General features: G+C 28.1%; 3 protein-coding genes across 4 annotated transcripts in view; 2 read left to right on the top strand and 1 right to left on the bottom strand.

Annotated features, from left to right (window-relative positions):
* The first annotated feature begins 1,462 nt into the window (after window positions 1–1,462).
* On the top strand, window positions 1,463–9,503 carry LOC106791884. Of its 2 annotated transcripts, XM_014757870.1 has the most exons (17): window positions 1,463–1,758; window positions 1,836–1,959; window positions 2,582–2,708; window positions 3,073–3,105; window positions 3,354–3,437; window positions 4,612–4,876; window positions 5,069–5,213; window positions 5,331–5,530; window positions 5,606–5,712; window positions 5,809–6,030; window positions 6,358–6,561; window positions 6,640–6,978; window positions 7,088–7,186; window positions 7,445–7,827; window positions 8,034–8,148; window positions 8,266–8,430; window positions 8,958–9,503. In XM_014757870.1, the coding sequence occupies exons 5-17, from the start codon at window positions 3,363–3,365 to the stop codon at window positions 9,153–9,155; spliced, it is 2,517 nt and encodes an 838-aa protein (XP_014613356.1). In that variant the 5' UTR covers window positions 1,463–1,758; window positions 1,836–1,959; window positions 2,582–2,708; window positions 3,073–3,105; window positions 3,354–3,362; the 3' UTR covers window positions 9,156–9,503. The 2 variants fall into 2 exon arrangements, with proteins under 2 accessions (XP_014613356.1, XP_014613357.1); XM_014757871.1 differs by lacking the exon at window positions 3,073–3,105.
* LOC106791866 (frataxin homolog, mitochondrial) lies at window positions 1,748–2,827 on the top strand. The gene is made up of 3 exons (XM_014757841.1): window positions 1,748–1,758; window positions 1,836–1,959; window positions 2,582–2,827. Exons 1-3 carry the CDS (start codon window positions 1,748–1,750, stop codon window positions 2,825–2,827), a joined length of 381 nt encoding a protein of 126 aa, XP_014613327.1.
* A 78-nt stretch (window positions 9,504–9,581) lies between the features above and the next one.
* The window catches only part of LOC106791886 (short neuropeptide F-like), an 11,415-nt gene continuing 3,427 nt past the window's right edge, over window positions 9,582–17,569 (bottom strand). The window contains exons 2-4 of the mRNA XM_014757872.1: window positions 16,004–16,101; window positions 13,274–13,458; window positions 9,582–10,571 (exon numbers count right to left, since the gene is read on the bottom strand). Coding sequence (XP_014613358.1) covers window positions 10,512–10,571; window positions 13,274–13,458; window positions 16,004–16,091 — 333 coding nt within the window. The 5' untranslated portion in view covers window positions 16,092–16,101 and the 3' untranslated portion in view covers window positions 9,582–10,511. The remainder of the gene's footprint in view (window positions 10,572–13,273; window positions 13,459–16,003; window positions 16,102–17,569) is intronic.

Here is a 17,569-nt window from a genome sequence, read left to right as displayed (position 1 = left end):
AATGCCGAAGAGGCCCCCACAAATTTGTGGTATCAAGTGGGCAACTACTAGACTACTGAGTTATTTTCAAAGGTTCAACAGCAAGTTAGAACTTTTCGAGAATAGCTCTCTAGTCATAGTTTATATTTTATTATATTACTTTTTTGCTCGTCATTAATTTGTAGTTGTAATTGGAGATGATGGACCATTCCATCTCCTTGGGACACCAAATTCGTGTCTATATCGTCCAAAAGATGCGTATGTGTTAGTTAGAGTCAAAAATATTAAAATTTTCGTAATATTAAATTTTTAAGCTTAAATAACGTTCGGTAAATATTACAGTAATTTCTTTTTTCGTCTTTATAATTTGTCATTTTCATCGTTTTTTATTAAATTTGCAATTTTTCTTTTGTATATAATGCATCTAAAAGTATTACATAATAATTAATAGATATTATTTTTTATAGTAACCTAATATTTGTACTTTTCCTATTTCTTTATTCTTATATATTTTATGTAAATGTAAAATCACGCGTTTAAATTTAATTTCATTACAACGGTAAATATAGAGATTTGATAAAAATAAATAAAAAAACTCAGTTGAAAAGTGCATCTGCGAATTGGATGATTTGTATGTTAGGCTATTGTATCACTTGATTGTATGATTAATATAGTTTTCTTTTTGTTACAGGTGATCATCGTTGAATTTATCATCTACTCGTTTTGATTTTATTCTACTTTTGTTTAAAATATATGTGTATAAAAAACGCATTTCTGAAGGCACACACGTATTTAGACACTAAAAATTAAATATAATTATTTTAAATTTTCTTACAATATATCTATACTATATATACTATCAAAGAATATTGTATTTTATATTGTACCGTCATCGCGCGTTAAGTACATACTATCGTCCAATGGTGGCCCTAGTGGTAACAAAAATGATGCTGGGTAGATAAAAAAGGGGACTTGGAAGTTTCTATATACTTCACCATAAAAAAGTTGGCATAGAACCGCAACTGCAGAAAAAAATGAAAAAATGAAAATATTTACGTATTGTTTATACATTATGAACGATTAACTTATTTCTTTTCACTACCCTATTGGTAGTTACTTTGGAAATCAACTTTAAATATATCCTCTGCAGGTATATCAACTTTACTTTCAGTTTTTTCCAAATGTGCTTGCGCCTTTAATTTGTGGTTGCGCATGTGTATAACACATTTTTTTCAACTAATTAACGATAAATGAAAAATATTTGATAAAATAAAGTTGAGCAAATAGTGAGAGCACTTATTAACGTTTTTCTCCTGTTAAGGTTCTTTGCCAGCTTTCCTACGTTGACACTTGGAATTACTTAATTCATTTATTCAGGTACCGTACCTACCTATTGTCGATAGGTAGTTATCTATAAAATCATTATTAATTTTGCTATCGACCACGTTCTCTTAGAATTTTTAAAACGTCTCCTTTCTTACCTTTATAGTCTATGGTTTATTTCGTACTTTAATTTGTTTGGTCAATACTCGAAATTTCATAAAAATATATCATGTTTAAAACAGTGATTCGAGCTATTATACCATCAAAAGTGTCAAATGAAATATCAACGAAAATAACGTGTAACATTTTATTACGAAACCTTTCTGTTTATTATAAAAATAATTTCAGAGGTTATGGTAGTGTATATTCTACAAAATACATAAATAGAAATAATAATTTGTTATATCATGTACCCCTTTTTTTCTGTAGTTCAAACGTTGATCATATGAACTTAGAGTAAGTAGACATTTATATGTAAACTAATAAAAATCTATTATCTTATATTAATTAATTTTTCATTTATACATTTGCAGCAAAAGTCTTACTCTTGTAGAGTTTGAAAAAATTTCAGATGCAACTCTTGAATCCTTGACTGAATATTTTGACGAATTGATAGAAGAAGCTGTAGAATTAGAAGATTCAGATGTTTCTTACGGAGTATGTGTTAGAAATATTAGTTACAGTGCGGGACAAAAGTATTCGTATGTTAAGTATGTGAAAACAATAAGATTTGTATTTTTTATATTATTAATTGTAATACAATATATATATATTCGCATGTTATGTACTAACAGTAGTAATAAATAATATAAATAAACAAAAGCTAATTATAGTATTTTGTAACTTACAAGACTTGAGTATTTGTCAAATGGTGAAATTTCACGGGGACATAAGTATTCGTACATCGTGAGTAATTAATATAAATGTAATTGTTAGTATTTTGTAGGATTTGCCTTTTGCCAAATAACTGTACCTAATCTGTAATAATCTAAATGTAATAATTTACCATTCGACAAATATTCAAGTCTTGTAAGTTACAAAATACTATAATTTACTTTTGTTTATTTATATTACTTACTAATAATTTTAGTGCATAACATGCACACATATATATTGTATTACAATTAATAATATAGAAAATACAAATATTTTTCTTTTTACATACTTACTGTACGAATACTTTTGTCCCCCACTGTAAATCATATTAAGAGAAAATGTGAAATTGGTGCAAAAATATATTTCTTGTTGTTATTTTTATTATTGAAAATTTTTAATTTAGGACGGAGTACTGACCGTGAAATTTGGCAATCCATATGGCACATACGTTATAAATAGGCAGACTCCAAACAGGCAAATTTGGCTTTCTTCCCCAACGTCTGGACCAAAACGTTATGATTTTGTAAAGGGTAAATGGGTCTATAAATACGATGAGAAAACTTTACACGAGCTCTTAAATAATGAAATATCAGTTATTGTAAAAAAGGAAGTATCTTTTGACAAATGTTTTTACAGTGGTAAAGAATAGTATAATTATATCAGTAAATTGAAATATTTTTATGTACTTAAATGCATAAAACTGCCAATTTTAACCCTTTCATTACTAATGACCCATGTATGGGTCATCCATACAAATTTGTATGGAACAATACTCGCTAAAGGGTTAAAAAATAATTTATATACGTATAAAATGGTTTGCAGATTTATCCAATAGATGCATATATTTAGAATAATATGAATACATATTATAAATATATTTAAATCATATTTTAGATAATTTGATGAACATATAAAACAAATCTAAATGTAAGTACTTTAAAAAGATATTGTAATTCTGTTCCGTATTTTTTAGTTATTTATTGCATAGTATAATTTTAAATAATAATAATTCACCGATTTTTTACTATAAAAACGCAAATATAATTTACTTACAAGATCTGATATAAAGTTGTATACTTTTTATTTATTGGAAATGTAAATATAATAATATATTATTAATAAATCGATTTTTTGGAATGTATTTTCCGATAAAAAAAGATTTGATTTTCTGATAGATAACAGCCATGGAGATTATGGAAGATGGGAGCTTAGTAGATCGTGTTAGAATTTTATTGCAACGGGACATGCAATATTATCAGGTAATGATTAAAACGAATCAATAATAGATCATTATTTTCATGTCTTATTTAGATAAATCACATTTATGGTAATTAACGAAATATGTGGTACGCATTTATCATTTATTATTAGTCCTTTTAAATTTAATCTGCTAGCATCATTTAAATCGCACCATTATCATTTGGCAAACATTACTTCCACGAATTACAACGAAATTCAAATTAATGCTTATTATTGAAAATTAAATAATTTCAAATACGTGCGGTTAATGCTTAACGAACTCGTTCATTTTCGTAGGCGTTGCATGCGGAATAATTGTATTCAACGTGACAAAACTTTTCGAAGACGGGCTTAATATTTTTATTTTCTTTAACCAATAAATAATGCTGAAATTTTTAATATAAAAAAAAAAATACTCTACAATATTATACATCCAACTGGTTTTGTTTTTACACGTTTAAAAACCATGCGAAAAGTGAGAATAAAGTACTGAATTTAATTCTAGTTACCATGTAAAAAAAAAAAAAAAAAGAAGTTGGATTTAATAGATTATAAATTATTGATCGTAAAACAGGATATCACGTATATTTTGGCCAAAGCTTTATCGTACAAAAGTTGTTTCGGCTTGTACGTTGAATATAATATATGCATTTTCGTGTCCAAACAACCCCTATGCCGTCTTTAACAAAGGCAGTGCATTCGAACGTAGAGCGTGTAATTAAATCAGCACGCTTGCCATCGTATGTTTAAATAAGCTACCCTTACCTTCTCCTAGTTCATATCTCGTTTATGTTCACAACTAAATCATTTAATTTTTTATTGTTAACATATGCTAAAGTAAAACGATCGATCGTTTAGATGGCTTTATGAATGCTACGGTAAACAAACGTAACACAAAATAATATATAATTGAGCCAAGTTATGCATAGAAAATGTGGATATTAATTAATGATCGAGCAAATAATAATTATGAGCTTTAAATTTTATTCAAAATAATGATCACACAATTACAGGAACTTTAAAGTGTTGAATTAATTTGTATTAGTTCGTGGATTGCTTGATTTTTACATAATTTGATCCAAATAAATGATATTAAAATTCTGACGTTAAAAAAAAAAAAGAAAAAGAAAAATAAAGAAATAAGATTTGTTTTCACGATGAAATTTAAATGCAAATGCAAATACACATGTTTAGGAGATGCAGACCGTGCTAAAAGAAGCTTTGTGTGTTCGGGTTAGCGGTGGAAAGCTTGATTTTCCAAGGCATGCTTCATTCGCAGCAATTAAGATCGTTATGTGGTGGGAAGCTGAATTTCTGATCACGTTTAAACGGTCTTCAGGATTAAGTACCGTTAAATGCAAAAATTCAACCGAACTCGAGGCAAACGATGGTGTCGTTAAAAACGTTCAACCATCTGAATTTATACTTATGGTCGTCGACACGGCCGATCAATTACTCGGTATACGTAATATTTATTTATTTTACATTTAGACATTATTTTGTGTCGAATACATTCATTATATTTTATTATAAATAATTCGTGTTTTTTATAAAAATGATCGTTCAACGTATATATCATTATCTCGAATAAAATTAATTCGATCTAACAAATGTAACAACAATCTTTTTTACATTATACAATATTTTTCAGAACACTTGCATACGTTAATACAGGAATGTTTAGATCATGCAGATTTGACTGTTCTTACGGCTACTTTAGGAGCCGCAGCATTGATACGAAATTGTCTTTGGTGTTACAATCAACATGTCAAAAATATTGTCTCTGCAGGTTCAAGGTACTCGCCATATATAATCTTCGTACCTTTTTATTTTAATACTTTAGATACGACGGTTTAATACCTTCCTTATGCTTTTCTTTTTTTTTTTTTCCTTTTGTTTTATCATACACCAAGCGAAAAAATAAATAATTGTTACAAATCCTATCACGAAATGGCGGAAGCTGTAGCAGAGAGGCTTCTTGATTTACATTGTCGTTTAATCTCTTTATACCTACTCAATGAAGCTGATTCTCTTGGTTGGAATAGTAATAAGTCATTCTTCGAAAGAGAAAGATGTTCATTTGTAATACAAATGTGGTGGCTTTACATGCAAGGTAAAAAGTAAAATAAACATTAAAAAAAAGAAAAAGAAAGAAAATGTCATTTAAGTATAAAATCAAATTGTTTAGGAACAAAAGCAGATTTGTGGGAAACCGTACCACCGCAAATGGCTCAACGCGTATTCACGGGGATGTTAAACGAGTCTCTGTCAATCATCGTAACTCGATTCATTTATGTAAGACTTAAAAAGAAAGAAAAAAGAAATAGAATTCGAACTATTGGAGTAATAATAAGTTTTTCATTTTAACATGCAATCCTGCTTATATTTTAGGGTCGACCTACTTTAGCTCGATCCGAACAATTTTGGACAGACGCTTTCAACGTGCTATGTTGCACCGGATATCTCAGTTTAGCTGCCTGCACAGAAAGTGAAGAGATGATAGGTGCCCGATCTAATAAATTACCAACAATTATAAGAGATGTTCATGCCAAATGTAACGAGTTATTCGTTTGCCTTTTATTTCGAGGTACACCATTGGAAGATTTGTATCAGGTAAAATATTATCCGACTTTAATTATATTTTTTTATCCTGAATAAGAAGCGTTCTTCATAAATATTCCATTTACGTAAAAAATAATTAATCTCGAAAATGTTGAAAAAAATAATAGAGTTGAAATTTATGAAGAATTTCAATAATAATTACGAACAATGTTAACACGTTTAATAATAAATATTTAATAATATTTGTCACGTATACTTATTAATTTTTGATCGATGATATACACGAGTGGGTTTGAAAAGTTTATAATAATAAATAGAAACAATTTCTTGTCGATCGAATTCCCTATAAGTTTCTAAGGTTTTTCCTAAATTCCTAAGGTTTTTCGTAATGGATTGGAAAATTTACAAGTTTTGCAACCACGACGTGGTCCTTCTCCATGGGTACTTGTATGCATTCCACGTTTATTGGGTACATCCGATTTAGATGTACACATAAAAGAATTGTCAGAAGATAAAATCGTGATTTTGGAATTGAATATTCTTAGAAATCAACCACAACCCAATTGGTCACAATTAATGAAAGTAATTAACGAATCTTCATTGTTATTTAAAAAAAATAATCTTTGAATTTAATCAACCATCGAATCTTTTCCCAATTAGGTGATGTCAATGAACAATAACGTGGTAGCAAAATTATTGTTAAATACGTTGGTACGTAAATGCATCGGTTTTACTTCCGAAGAAGATAATTTAACAATAACGAAAGAGAAATCAACTAACAACAAAGAAGGAAATAATAAAAACGAAAAAATCAAGACAAATTGCGGTGGATTTTTGTGCAGCGAGTCGAGTTGTAAAAAATTATCAAAGATATCAGCGAATTTAGGACTTTTCAGTTTGACATATATTCTTGCCGTTAGCGTTAATAAACCCGAAGATGTAATTATACCAGCTTTGAAACAGGATCCTAATTGGGCGAATTATCTCGATAGGCAGCAGGTATTCATCAAAGATAACGACCTCCGGAATTATTTTCTGATTACCGTTTAATTTCATATTCCTTTTTTTTCCTTTCCTTTTCTTCTCTTTCTTTCTTTTTAATTCAAAGGTTTGGAATCAATCGAGACCACCATGGTTAAACGCACTTTTGGTACCTTTCAAAACTATGATGTCAGCAATCGTAGATACCCTTTTGGATGCTGTCAAAGTAATTATTATGAATAAAATATGCATTGCTTTCTATTATTAGAGTGAACCAAAAGTTCGTGGATTTTGTAATTCATGTTTCCAAAATAAATTTTACAAAAACAATCCATTATGCAGTTTATAACACAATAAATGCACGATATTTTGGAGTTTACCCTAATATTATTATTATTATTATTATTATTATTATTATTATTATTATTATTATTAATAATATCTTAATAAATACGAGCCTAAAATATGTATCATTTTTAAACAGACAGGAGCAAGCATGTATCAAGCTATGTCTCTGGCATTAGCTTGTTTTACCGAATTGCACATGACCACGCCAATAGCAATTTTGCGAACAGCGCTCGCACTTAACAACAATGTACCAGCTCGTTGTCATCCATTGGGTAATTCCGTACTTTTACAAATATTTTCCGCTGCCCTTTATTCCAGGTTTCTCGAAATAGCAGCTAATAATCCAACGGATGTACAAAGTAGTACAGTTTCGATAGACGTCAATTTGGAGTCAGGCTCATTTAATCCTCACGATAAAATTGCTGCATCAAATGCATTGGCCGAAGCAATTTGTAGCATAGACGAGGATAACAAACACACGGCACAAATAGATTATTTTTCGCAAACCATCGAAGACAAGTAAATATAAACGAAATAAGTATAGAATAATTGTTAGGGTAAACCAAAAGTTGGTGCGTTTTTAAATGAATATTTCCAAAGTAAAGTTTACAAAAAACCAATCCATTATGCAGTTTCAAAGTAAAGTTTCAAAACAATAAATGCACGTACTTTTCATTCACCCTAATATTATCAAATAATAATAATAATAATAATTGAACATACAGCGTTAAAGCAGTGGATCAAAATCCAAGATGCGATAAATTAAAAAATATGACACGCATCATAGAAACTTACACCGACGAATTGTTGCTCACCAAAACAGGAAGACAATCTTTAAAAGTTAGTTTAAGTTCCAGTATATTTACCACCCTCCCCACCCTTATCAATTTCCTTTATGCAGTAATATAGTAGAGTTTCTTTTTTTTTTTTTGTATTTTTTTCTTGTTTATCATACAGATAACACACGAGTATCTATTATGTGCTTCCGATTGGGTGCTGAACGGGCTGAGAAACGGAGGGAGTTACGCACAACCGGATTTAATCGATTTCTCCGAAATTCCATTGAAGGCAAAACCGCTAACCCATATCATGTTCCACATCGAAGATACAGATTTTGATCAGGTAGGTAGATCACTCGTGCGAATAGTAAAAGGCGAGATGATATACTGATTAGTTGCATGAGAGGACAAGAATTATAATCAGAGGGTGCATGTTATTATATTTTAACACATCATACTGATATCGTTTTAAAATTAGTCAATACAAATATTCTCTTAATAATATTATAAATAAGTCTCGTAGACAAGAGATTGTTAAAGAGATTTTCTTTCTTGTTTTTTTTCTTTTTTTAACAATAAAACGACACATATTTATGAAATTAATTACCTTTAATATATATAAATCAAAGTTAGAATTTTGCTCGTTAGTAAAAAACTTTTTCAATCAATTATTTGTTTTTCGAAACACACACACGCACACTCCGCGTTTATAAGAGAACGAGAGATTTCTTTTTTTCTTTTGTTATTATATTATATTATATTATTTTTTGTTCGAAGCTGAAATTTATTCATCGAAATTAAAAAAAGACGAAACGAAAGTTCCCTTGTGGTATTTCTTACGGTGCCAACGTAAATCTTTGTTACTTTCAGTTTTTAACTAATTACGAGTCAACGAATTGGAAAAAAGTATTGACAATGCCATTATCCGTGAGCTTGGAACGAGCTCGTAGCCAAATCCTCGCTCGTCCAGAATTTAAGAACATTGGGGAACTTTCACAGGAGGAAAGAGAAGTGGTCAATTCGATTAAACGGATTTGCTCTTCCGTAAGATCTGCTCGTTTTAAATAAAACAACCAAATTTCCTTAGGGAATTGAGAAAAATGATTTCATTTATATTCGTCGTCTTATTTACTTCACATTACTCTTTAAATACATTTTTAAGTAAAGTAGAAATGATTGAACGATGTATATATTGTATATATAATTCAATTGATTAATTAATATTTTATTTATATTGAAATAATTTCGATCGAGGAGTTATTAAAAAAAAAAAAACACTCTGAAACATTTTTTTTTTTTTCTTTTTTTTTTTGCTTCGTATTTTCAAGTTGTTTATTATCATATAGAATTTGAATCTTTGACGATAACTAGATTCTTTTTTCATTTTTTTTTCGAATATATCACTACTATAACGTCGTATAATTCTGGAAAGACGTTGCTATATCTTACAATTAGAAAATAAACTTAAAATTATGATTACCAACATGTTACTGCTGTTTTTGAAATTAATTCAAACACCGATTAAACCTTTATTCATTCTTCTCTATTTTTGGTACAGTATTATATTTCATTTTTTTGGCACATAACATACATTTTAGATTTCTTTTTTCTTTTTTTTTCACATTCGTTAATTCAAATTCATTTTTTTTTTAATAAACGTTCTTCGAAATATTACAGATCGAATTAAATGTCGGAATAGGATAAATTCGTGATAGAACATTTATTTAGATTTTATTTTGCAAATTCTTTCTCAATCGAGAATTAAAGTTAGAGATTGCGAAAAGTTATTACATAAAGATATTATAGTTTTTCTTTTAAACGTTTAGACCCAGAAGCCAGGATTCGTTATTTCGATTTTCTTTTTAAGCCTTCATTTTTTTCAATACATAAAACAAGCAGTACATATTGAGACGATTATGTATTTATATATATATATAAAGTATGCAACACAATGTAAATAATTTCTACGTAGTAACGACAATCATCCTCCTCTTATCTAACGTAATTCATAGTTTTATAATCGTCGATTAATCAAAATAGATAACTTAAAATAACGCGTTACATCTGTCAATTCAATATATTTTACATTCATTATTTTTCTAGTTTAACAATAAAAAGAAAATAAATGATCCTGATCAAATTTTCAAATGATTGTTCTTGTTACTGTTGTTCAAATGACTTTTTCTTTTTTAGCCTTGGTTAAAGAGAGAACATCGATGTTACTACTAATGAAGGGTAACTAAAATAATAATCAATTAGTTTCGATTAATTTAGGAAGATGTTTTACACATTTTGTTCTTATCTTAAATATAATATGTACGACACAAGTTTCTTATTTGATTTAATATGTATGAGAAATATTGGAAAATGATGTGTTATTATCGCAAAGGAACAAAAAAAAAATAATTTAATCCGTTTTCTTTATTAATTGTTATCCTCGAAACCCGTCGCTACCGCGGCCATCGGCTTCGAGAGTAAACCCGTCTGAAACAAAAAAAGAGCACAGAAAAAAAAGAAATTATTAAGATATGACCTTAATTAATAATTCCATTGGGAAAATATTCTTTTAATTAGGTATCATTATGTTTTTTTTTTGTCTTTCCTTTTCTCTTTATCTCTGTCTCTCTCTCTCTCTCCCTCTTCTCGTACAAAACGATTTAACGCATCGATTAACAATCACGTCCAATACGAATTAATTGTATCGCATCGAATCAATGACATATTCGTACTCTTATCTTCGAATATAACGAACGAGATATTTATTCGTTTGGAAAAAAATTTATTCTCAACCTTTTAAATATCAATTAACGCGCTTCCGAAAGATACTCAATATTCTCGGAGTGATAATGTCATCAAGAAATAATGAAATAAAGATGAAAGATACAAGATAAAAAAGAGTAGAGAAAGAAAAAGTTCTATAGAGAACTATAAACTCATGAAAGAGTAGTTGAACACTCTTGCCCTATGAAATACTTTATTAATTATAATAATTATAATATATATTAATTATAATTATATAACACTTATATATATATATATATATATTATTAACATTGGATTGAAGTATAAAAAGTACAAAAATTGTCTTGAAGAAAAAAAAACAAGAAAAATAAAAATAAAAAAATATGTAGTATAAATCTCTACACGCGTGTTAAGTCTGTGATTTTCATTGATTCGAGTGAATGAATAGGAAATTGGCAGAAGATAAACGCATAGAAACGAATCGTTGTAGAAGAGAGAGAGAGAGAGAGATGAATATACCCCCATTATTGGATGGAAGGGAAGATACAAGAAATTGAGGACAATCTTAGACTATCGAGAAGCCATGCTTTGATCAGAGAAGAAGAGCTGTTTGATGAGATGACTGCTTTTCGTGTCAACTTAACGAAAAAAGAGAAAATAGAAGAAGGGATTGATGAAAGAAGAAAAAATAGCAAAAGAGAGTAGAGGAGAAAGTAAAAAAGAAAACATCATAAAAAGCAAGCCAATTGGTTTTCTCTCCATTGAAGGAAGATAAGATAAATTTATTAAAATAAATTTATATCGTAACGCGTGGGGGAGTGAGTTTCTTTCTATCTTATGAAACCATCTCACCTGTTTGGGTATCATCATCTTGCTGTACTAAAGAAGAAGAAAAAAATAAAAAAGAAAGAGAGAAAGAGAGAGGAAAAAAAAAAGGAATATATTTTTCCACGGTTAGATATTTGTCTCGTAGTATGTAAGAGTCGATATATTACCTCGTTGCAAGTCACCATAATTCATAAGTCTTCTTCTTCGGATTCGCTTACGCATATTTTTCACAATAAACGTTACCGACGATAAGAATTTGTCTTTTTCCTAACAATATGCATTTTTTTTTTTTACTTCATATATATCTCTTTATTTTATATATATTTATATATATTATATTTCTTTTTTTTTGTTTTAGTACTTCTTTCTTTTTCTTTTCTCTCTTCCATTATTATTTTCATTTCTTTGCTCCGATCTAACTATAGATACGGGTATCTATGATGTGTCTCTATTTATATAAAAAATTTCGAAGGATCGTAAGCGACAGACTGGAAATTGCTAGGTTGTTTCCTTCAAAAAGTTATTTCTCAAAGACGTGTCACTTTGCGAACGATCGATAACCCCTCGTAACCACTTTATTTTTCTATATGTCTATTTGTATGTAAGTTATATATATATATATACCAATAGATACAAAAATTTAAGTAATGCGTCTTGTCACTCTCTTACTGTTGCTGCTGTTTTGCGAATTTGTACATGTCACCTGGCATACTAAAAATTTAACCGATATGCAACACCTTTTTACTCCTACGTATTATGAAACATTTCGTATATTTGTAATTTTTTACTTATATTTAAGAAAATGACCTTTAGTCAAATTGATTTACGACGAATTCGTATATTTCTGCGATATAAACGATTAAATTATAAACGAATGAAAGTATTTCTCTTTACTTCATATTTTGAAAATGTTTTTATAATGATATTAGACATCTATATTCTATATAGAATAAATTTAAAAATAACGCAAAATATATAAAGGATGGTATCATTTCGGTAACAAGGTCAATATCGGAAATAATATTTCCCCGTACGAACTTTTTTTTCGGTATTCTTTTTCCTTATTTGAAAGATTGAAACCAATCGTAAAGTTATGCTAACATATTTTTTAAACGTCCTGCATATAATACGTAAATAAGTTATGAATTGAAATAAGGACATATAATACAATATCTGTGCAGAAATATACATATATATAATATTATATTTTTTAATATCGAAGATACTGTCTCAAAAGAAATTCATTCAAGACTTTATCTTGTGTGCCTTTGATAATATTAATTCGTACAGTTCACCGATCACAAAACAGAATCTCGATCTTCGTGTTACATACCTCAACGAAAATAAAAAAAAAAAAATATAAAAGAAAAGATAGGAGAACAAAAAATACATATATGTATTTGTACAGGATGTACCATTTAAATCGATCAACTTGAAGATGATAGAAAAAAATATGTTACACAAAAGTAGAATGGTTCAAGTTGGCATATTATCTGATATTATTAGTTTTTTTTCTAGGTGAACACCCTGTATGTTTTAATCTTTTTTGGGATTAAATTGACAATGATGATTTTCATGAAATCTTATTATCTTCGTTGTAATAATAATTAACTTACTGAAACGTGAGGTGAACCGGAACGTCCAAATCGTAAACGCAGAGACGGTGATCGTTGCGATTTACGAATCATCAAATGTTCCAATGGAATTTCACCAAACCCGCCATTTTCCATGGCATTCCGTTGCAAGATGAGTCTGTAAAGCTGGTGAATATTCTCGGTTGGTGATTTGTCTGGCGACTCGTCTATAAAAAAAAAAGCAAAAAAAAGTACAATAATATAAAAACGTTAATAAAACAATGAATTCATTGGTTATCAGAACGTTATTTGAAAAATTCATTCGTGATTTTCTTTTTTTTCTTTTTTTGAAGATCTGTGATCACACACGTCCGTCTACGTTTAACGCGAATAACGATAGATATTCTTTTATAATTATTATTTATATTAAATAGAAAAAAAAAGTGGGGAATAAGAAAAATGATTGACATAAAAAATTGAGATAATTCGCCAGGAGCAAGTTTTTTTTGTTATTAAAACTAACGCGTTTTGTTAAACTTTTCGATTTTTTTTTTCTTTTTGCATAAAAAGTAGAGAAAATGATAATATTTTTAACGTCGCGAAATATTATTATGACGCATTTTTACGACGTTGAATAATTTTATCGTATGAAAACGAAGCGCAAAGGTAATGCGTGAGTCGTTAAAATTGTTTTTTTTACGATAAGTAACGTTCTCCGTTTTATTTGGGATTGATATTTTTCTAATAAAGACCAAGGCATTATTCAAGATACGAAATATACGTAGAAACGATAAATAACGAAGTATGTTCATAAATATATACATATATGATAGGTAGATTTGATTTAAGAAAACTTACTTCGATGTTCTTCCAAATTAAAATCATATAAAAATTTAATTATAATTTAATTATAATTTAATTACAATCAAATAAAAAAATCTAATGTTTTGTTACAATTAAAACCAAAGTATTGAAAATAATAAAACATTAACTCCGTTTCGTTTTCTATAGTCAATTATTATCCAAGTTAGAACACTACTAGTATTTATCTATTATTTATTATATTATAATATTTTGAGATTAGCACACATTCCAGTCGTAATTAAAAAAGCAAAAGAAAGAAAAAAAAAATGATAAATGTTTTATTTCGAAAATATTTTATATCTCCGAACGATTGTAATTTATACAATATTATGAATATTCGAATACATTTTTACATATACGTGAATTCATATTTATATTTTCAGCGTTTGAATTTAATACTATCGTTTTAAATCATTTAACAACGATTTTATTTATTTTCATAATTTGGGCGTATCTTTTCGACTGATTAACATTGTATTCTTCAATTAATAGGAGACCAGGTATCAGATTCCATTATCGTTAATGTCAAGGGCAAGGGTTCTTCCCTAATATCGTATACTCAGTCCTAAAATAATTGATGATAGAGTAAGATGCTTTATCATAAGGAACACTTTCACAGATGCGACCAAAATAAGTCATGTTACCCCATAACATTATCTATTAATATTTTGTAAAATGTATTTTTTTTTATGCACTATCAAATAATCTAAAAAAAATTGTTTCTATTCTCTGTGTTTGGAAAAGATATCAGTTTCTTTTGATCGATATTTAGCTCAATCAAATATCAAAATAAGAACAATAAAAAATAATGATTAATCGAAAATAATAGTATAATAAATTACAAAAGCATCGATAAATTTAAAAGAACGATCAAACGAAAAATATGTTGGTAGGTTGAAATATGTATCAATAGAAACAAAGGTAAAAAGGAAAAATAGAAAGAAAAAGAGAATGATAATAGGTATATCGAATAAAAATACAAATAAAAATTTCTATGGTATCCATTTATACTAGGAATTCAAAATTCGAATGGACGGAAGCATCAATGACTGAAAACTGGCGTAACTCTCTTTCATTTTTCAAACGGTTCAACGATTTTATTAAAACCATTGTGCGTTTCGCGTAGGTAGTTAAAACGTTAACTTTTGTAAACGAATACTTCAATTCCATCACGTTGAGGGATAGAAAAAATAAATACATGATTTTTTTTTTTTTTCTTTCATTTATAACATCACATGATTATTCTGTCACTCGTATTACTGATTAATTTGATTTTATAAAAATTATGCTACCTTATGGAATACGAGAATACTTTTTAATTACTTATTATTAAATTGGTATATATTCAAAAATAATTTTAACGTGCATTTTTTTGTTATGTTATTTAAGGTAAAATTTCTTAAACGATGGTAACAAAAAAATGTAAAGAAAATTGTTTAATTAACTTGTTATAATTAAAGCTTTCAAGTTAAATTCACTAAATATGTAATTGCGGTATAAATAATGTATTTATTTCTATATTTTCTTCATACTAAACGCACTATATAAATAGTTTTCAACAGAAAATTTAATAAACGTAACATTACACGATTTAAAAGAACACCCACTATATATATGAATGAATTTATTATTGTCCACATTATAATACGAGTTTCATTTCTATCAAGCGTGGGAGCTACGCACATTTTTTTTCCAATAATTCTCCTAATTAAATGTTCAGATATAAAATGTTTCAACTTTTGACTATATAATATTTATTAAAGCAGCTTATGTAAAAGCTTCTTACAATTAATAGAATTTGCATTTACAACGAGTTACATTTTCGTCCTATTCCGAATTTTATTTAACATTTCTGTGACAAAATAAATACGCTGTTAAGAAATATGATTAATAATTGTACATTCGTACCTGCATAATCCATATAATTTTCCACTGCGCAAACGATGCCGAAGATGAGTAGAAGAGTACTGGTTCTCAAGCAAAATTCAGCCCTCATGTTGGATTTTCTATAAAAGACAAAAATAAAAACTTCACATATAAATTTCCAATTAATACTTCGACATTGGATTAACAAATAGTTTAAATTAATCCGATGTGCATGTATATTATACATTTTATGATTGTCGAAAACACACGTACCATTTACGTACATACTTGAAAATACGTAGTACCATAACATGAAATAAACAGAGTGTTAAATAAACAAGCGCTTATAAACCCATTGCTTTTTGACGTATCATTCTACCCTTACAATTAGTTCTTAATAGATTTTCAACTAATCAAACGAAAACAATGCGAAAGTTCAACAAACATCCAATGAACGATGAATGAATAACACTTACAATTGTACAAACGATTTTAACGAACTACGGTTTAGTTAATTAGTAAACAATTAATTTCTTAAAATCATTGTTATACCAAAAAGAAAAAATATATAAATCATATAAATGTTTTTTATTGCATTATCCATTTTTTTCTCGTAAAATTTAGGAAAGAAAATAAGAAAGTATAAAAGCATCAGAGAAAGATCATAGAAAATGAAAAAAAATTAACGATATTATAGTTAAATAATGATTCCCATTATATTTAGCGCACAATTAACACATTGACTGGCGTGTAGGTAGACCTCAACACACACACCAGATAGTAAAAATACGTAATTAGAATAAATATCGTTACTGATAAATTTTTAATTAATACCATTGTTTTTATAAAAGTTTGACGAAAATAATGACATATAGAACATGCATAAATAATTTTATGCATTAACGCGCGGCAATCAACATGTTAAAAGTTCTAATGACACTCGAATACATAATAGTTACAATAATTAGCTACATTGAATGAATAATTGTGATTATGTGATCTCTCTTTCATGATAACAGATAATAAGAATTGTCACGATATTGTCGAAGACATGTGATATTGTTAAAACGTTCCAAACAATCAATTCTTATTCTTATTATTATTATTATTATTATTATTATTATTATTCGTCTCCTTCCCTTCATTTATTTTTTTTTTTAATCATCCTAACGATCAAACTCATACTTTTGCATTTTAATATTTCACGACTTCTCGTATTTACGTAATCATTCTCTTCGCGGCATCATATTTAAGTTTTAACGGAAACATTTTCTTTTTATTTTCTAGTTCCGATATTGAAATATTAATGAGCCCTTCTGTCCTTTATCTTTCTTATACATTGACGCATTTATGCATTTTCATAGGGAACAAGATCGGCATTTATGTATATCACGAAGTATATCGAGTGAGAGAATAAATAATAGTTAAAGAGAGAGAAAGTTAGGAAAAAGTACGATCTTGTTAGTTTAATTATTTATAATAAAGCAAATTATTATCTACTCTGATGTGAAAAATACTATATAATTTCTGATAACTACGTTCAATGATTTACATGTTCTTGAATTACAGTCTATCTGTAAGGATTATTATAATCTCCCGAATAAAAAT

The sequence above is a fragment of the Polistes canadensis genome, unplaced genomic scaffold (genome assembly GCF_001313835.1).
Source record: "Polistes canadensis isolate GaletaPanama2010 unplaced genomic scaffold, ASM131383v1 scaffold_348, whole genome shotgun sequence".
NCBI classification, from domain to species: Eukaryota; Metazoa; Arthropoda; class Insecta; order Hymenoptera; family Vespidae; genus Polistes; species Polistes canadensis.
Note: the sequence above shows the minus strand (reverse complement) of the source record. Positions and strands in the feature narration are given on the sequence as shown.

Bases quoted from the DNA above. Each gene is read 5' to 3' on its own strand.
- LOC106791866 (XM_014757841.1), top strand. The intron at 1,960-2,581 runs GTATGTGTTAGA...TTTTTAATTTAG, and splicing joins ATTCAGATGTTTCTTACGGA to GACGGAGTACTGACCGTGAA.
- LOC106791884 (XM_014757871.1), top strand. From the start codon at position 3,363: ATGGAGATTATGGAAGATGGGAGCTTAGTAGATCGTGTTAGAATTTTA. The intron at 6,562-6,639 runs GTAATTAACGAA...TTTCCCAATTAG, and splicing joins ATTGGTCACAATTAATGAAA to GTGATGTCAATGAACAATAA. The intron at 7,828-8,033 runs GTAAATATAAAC...TTGAACATACAG, and splicing joins TCGCAAACCATCGAAGACAA to CGTTAAAGCAGTGGATCAAA.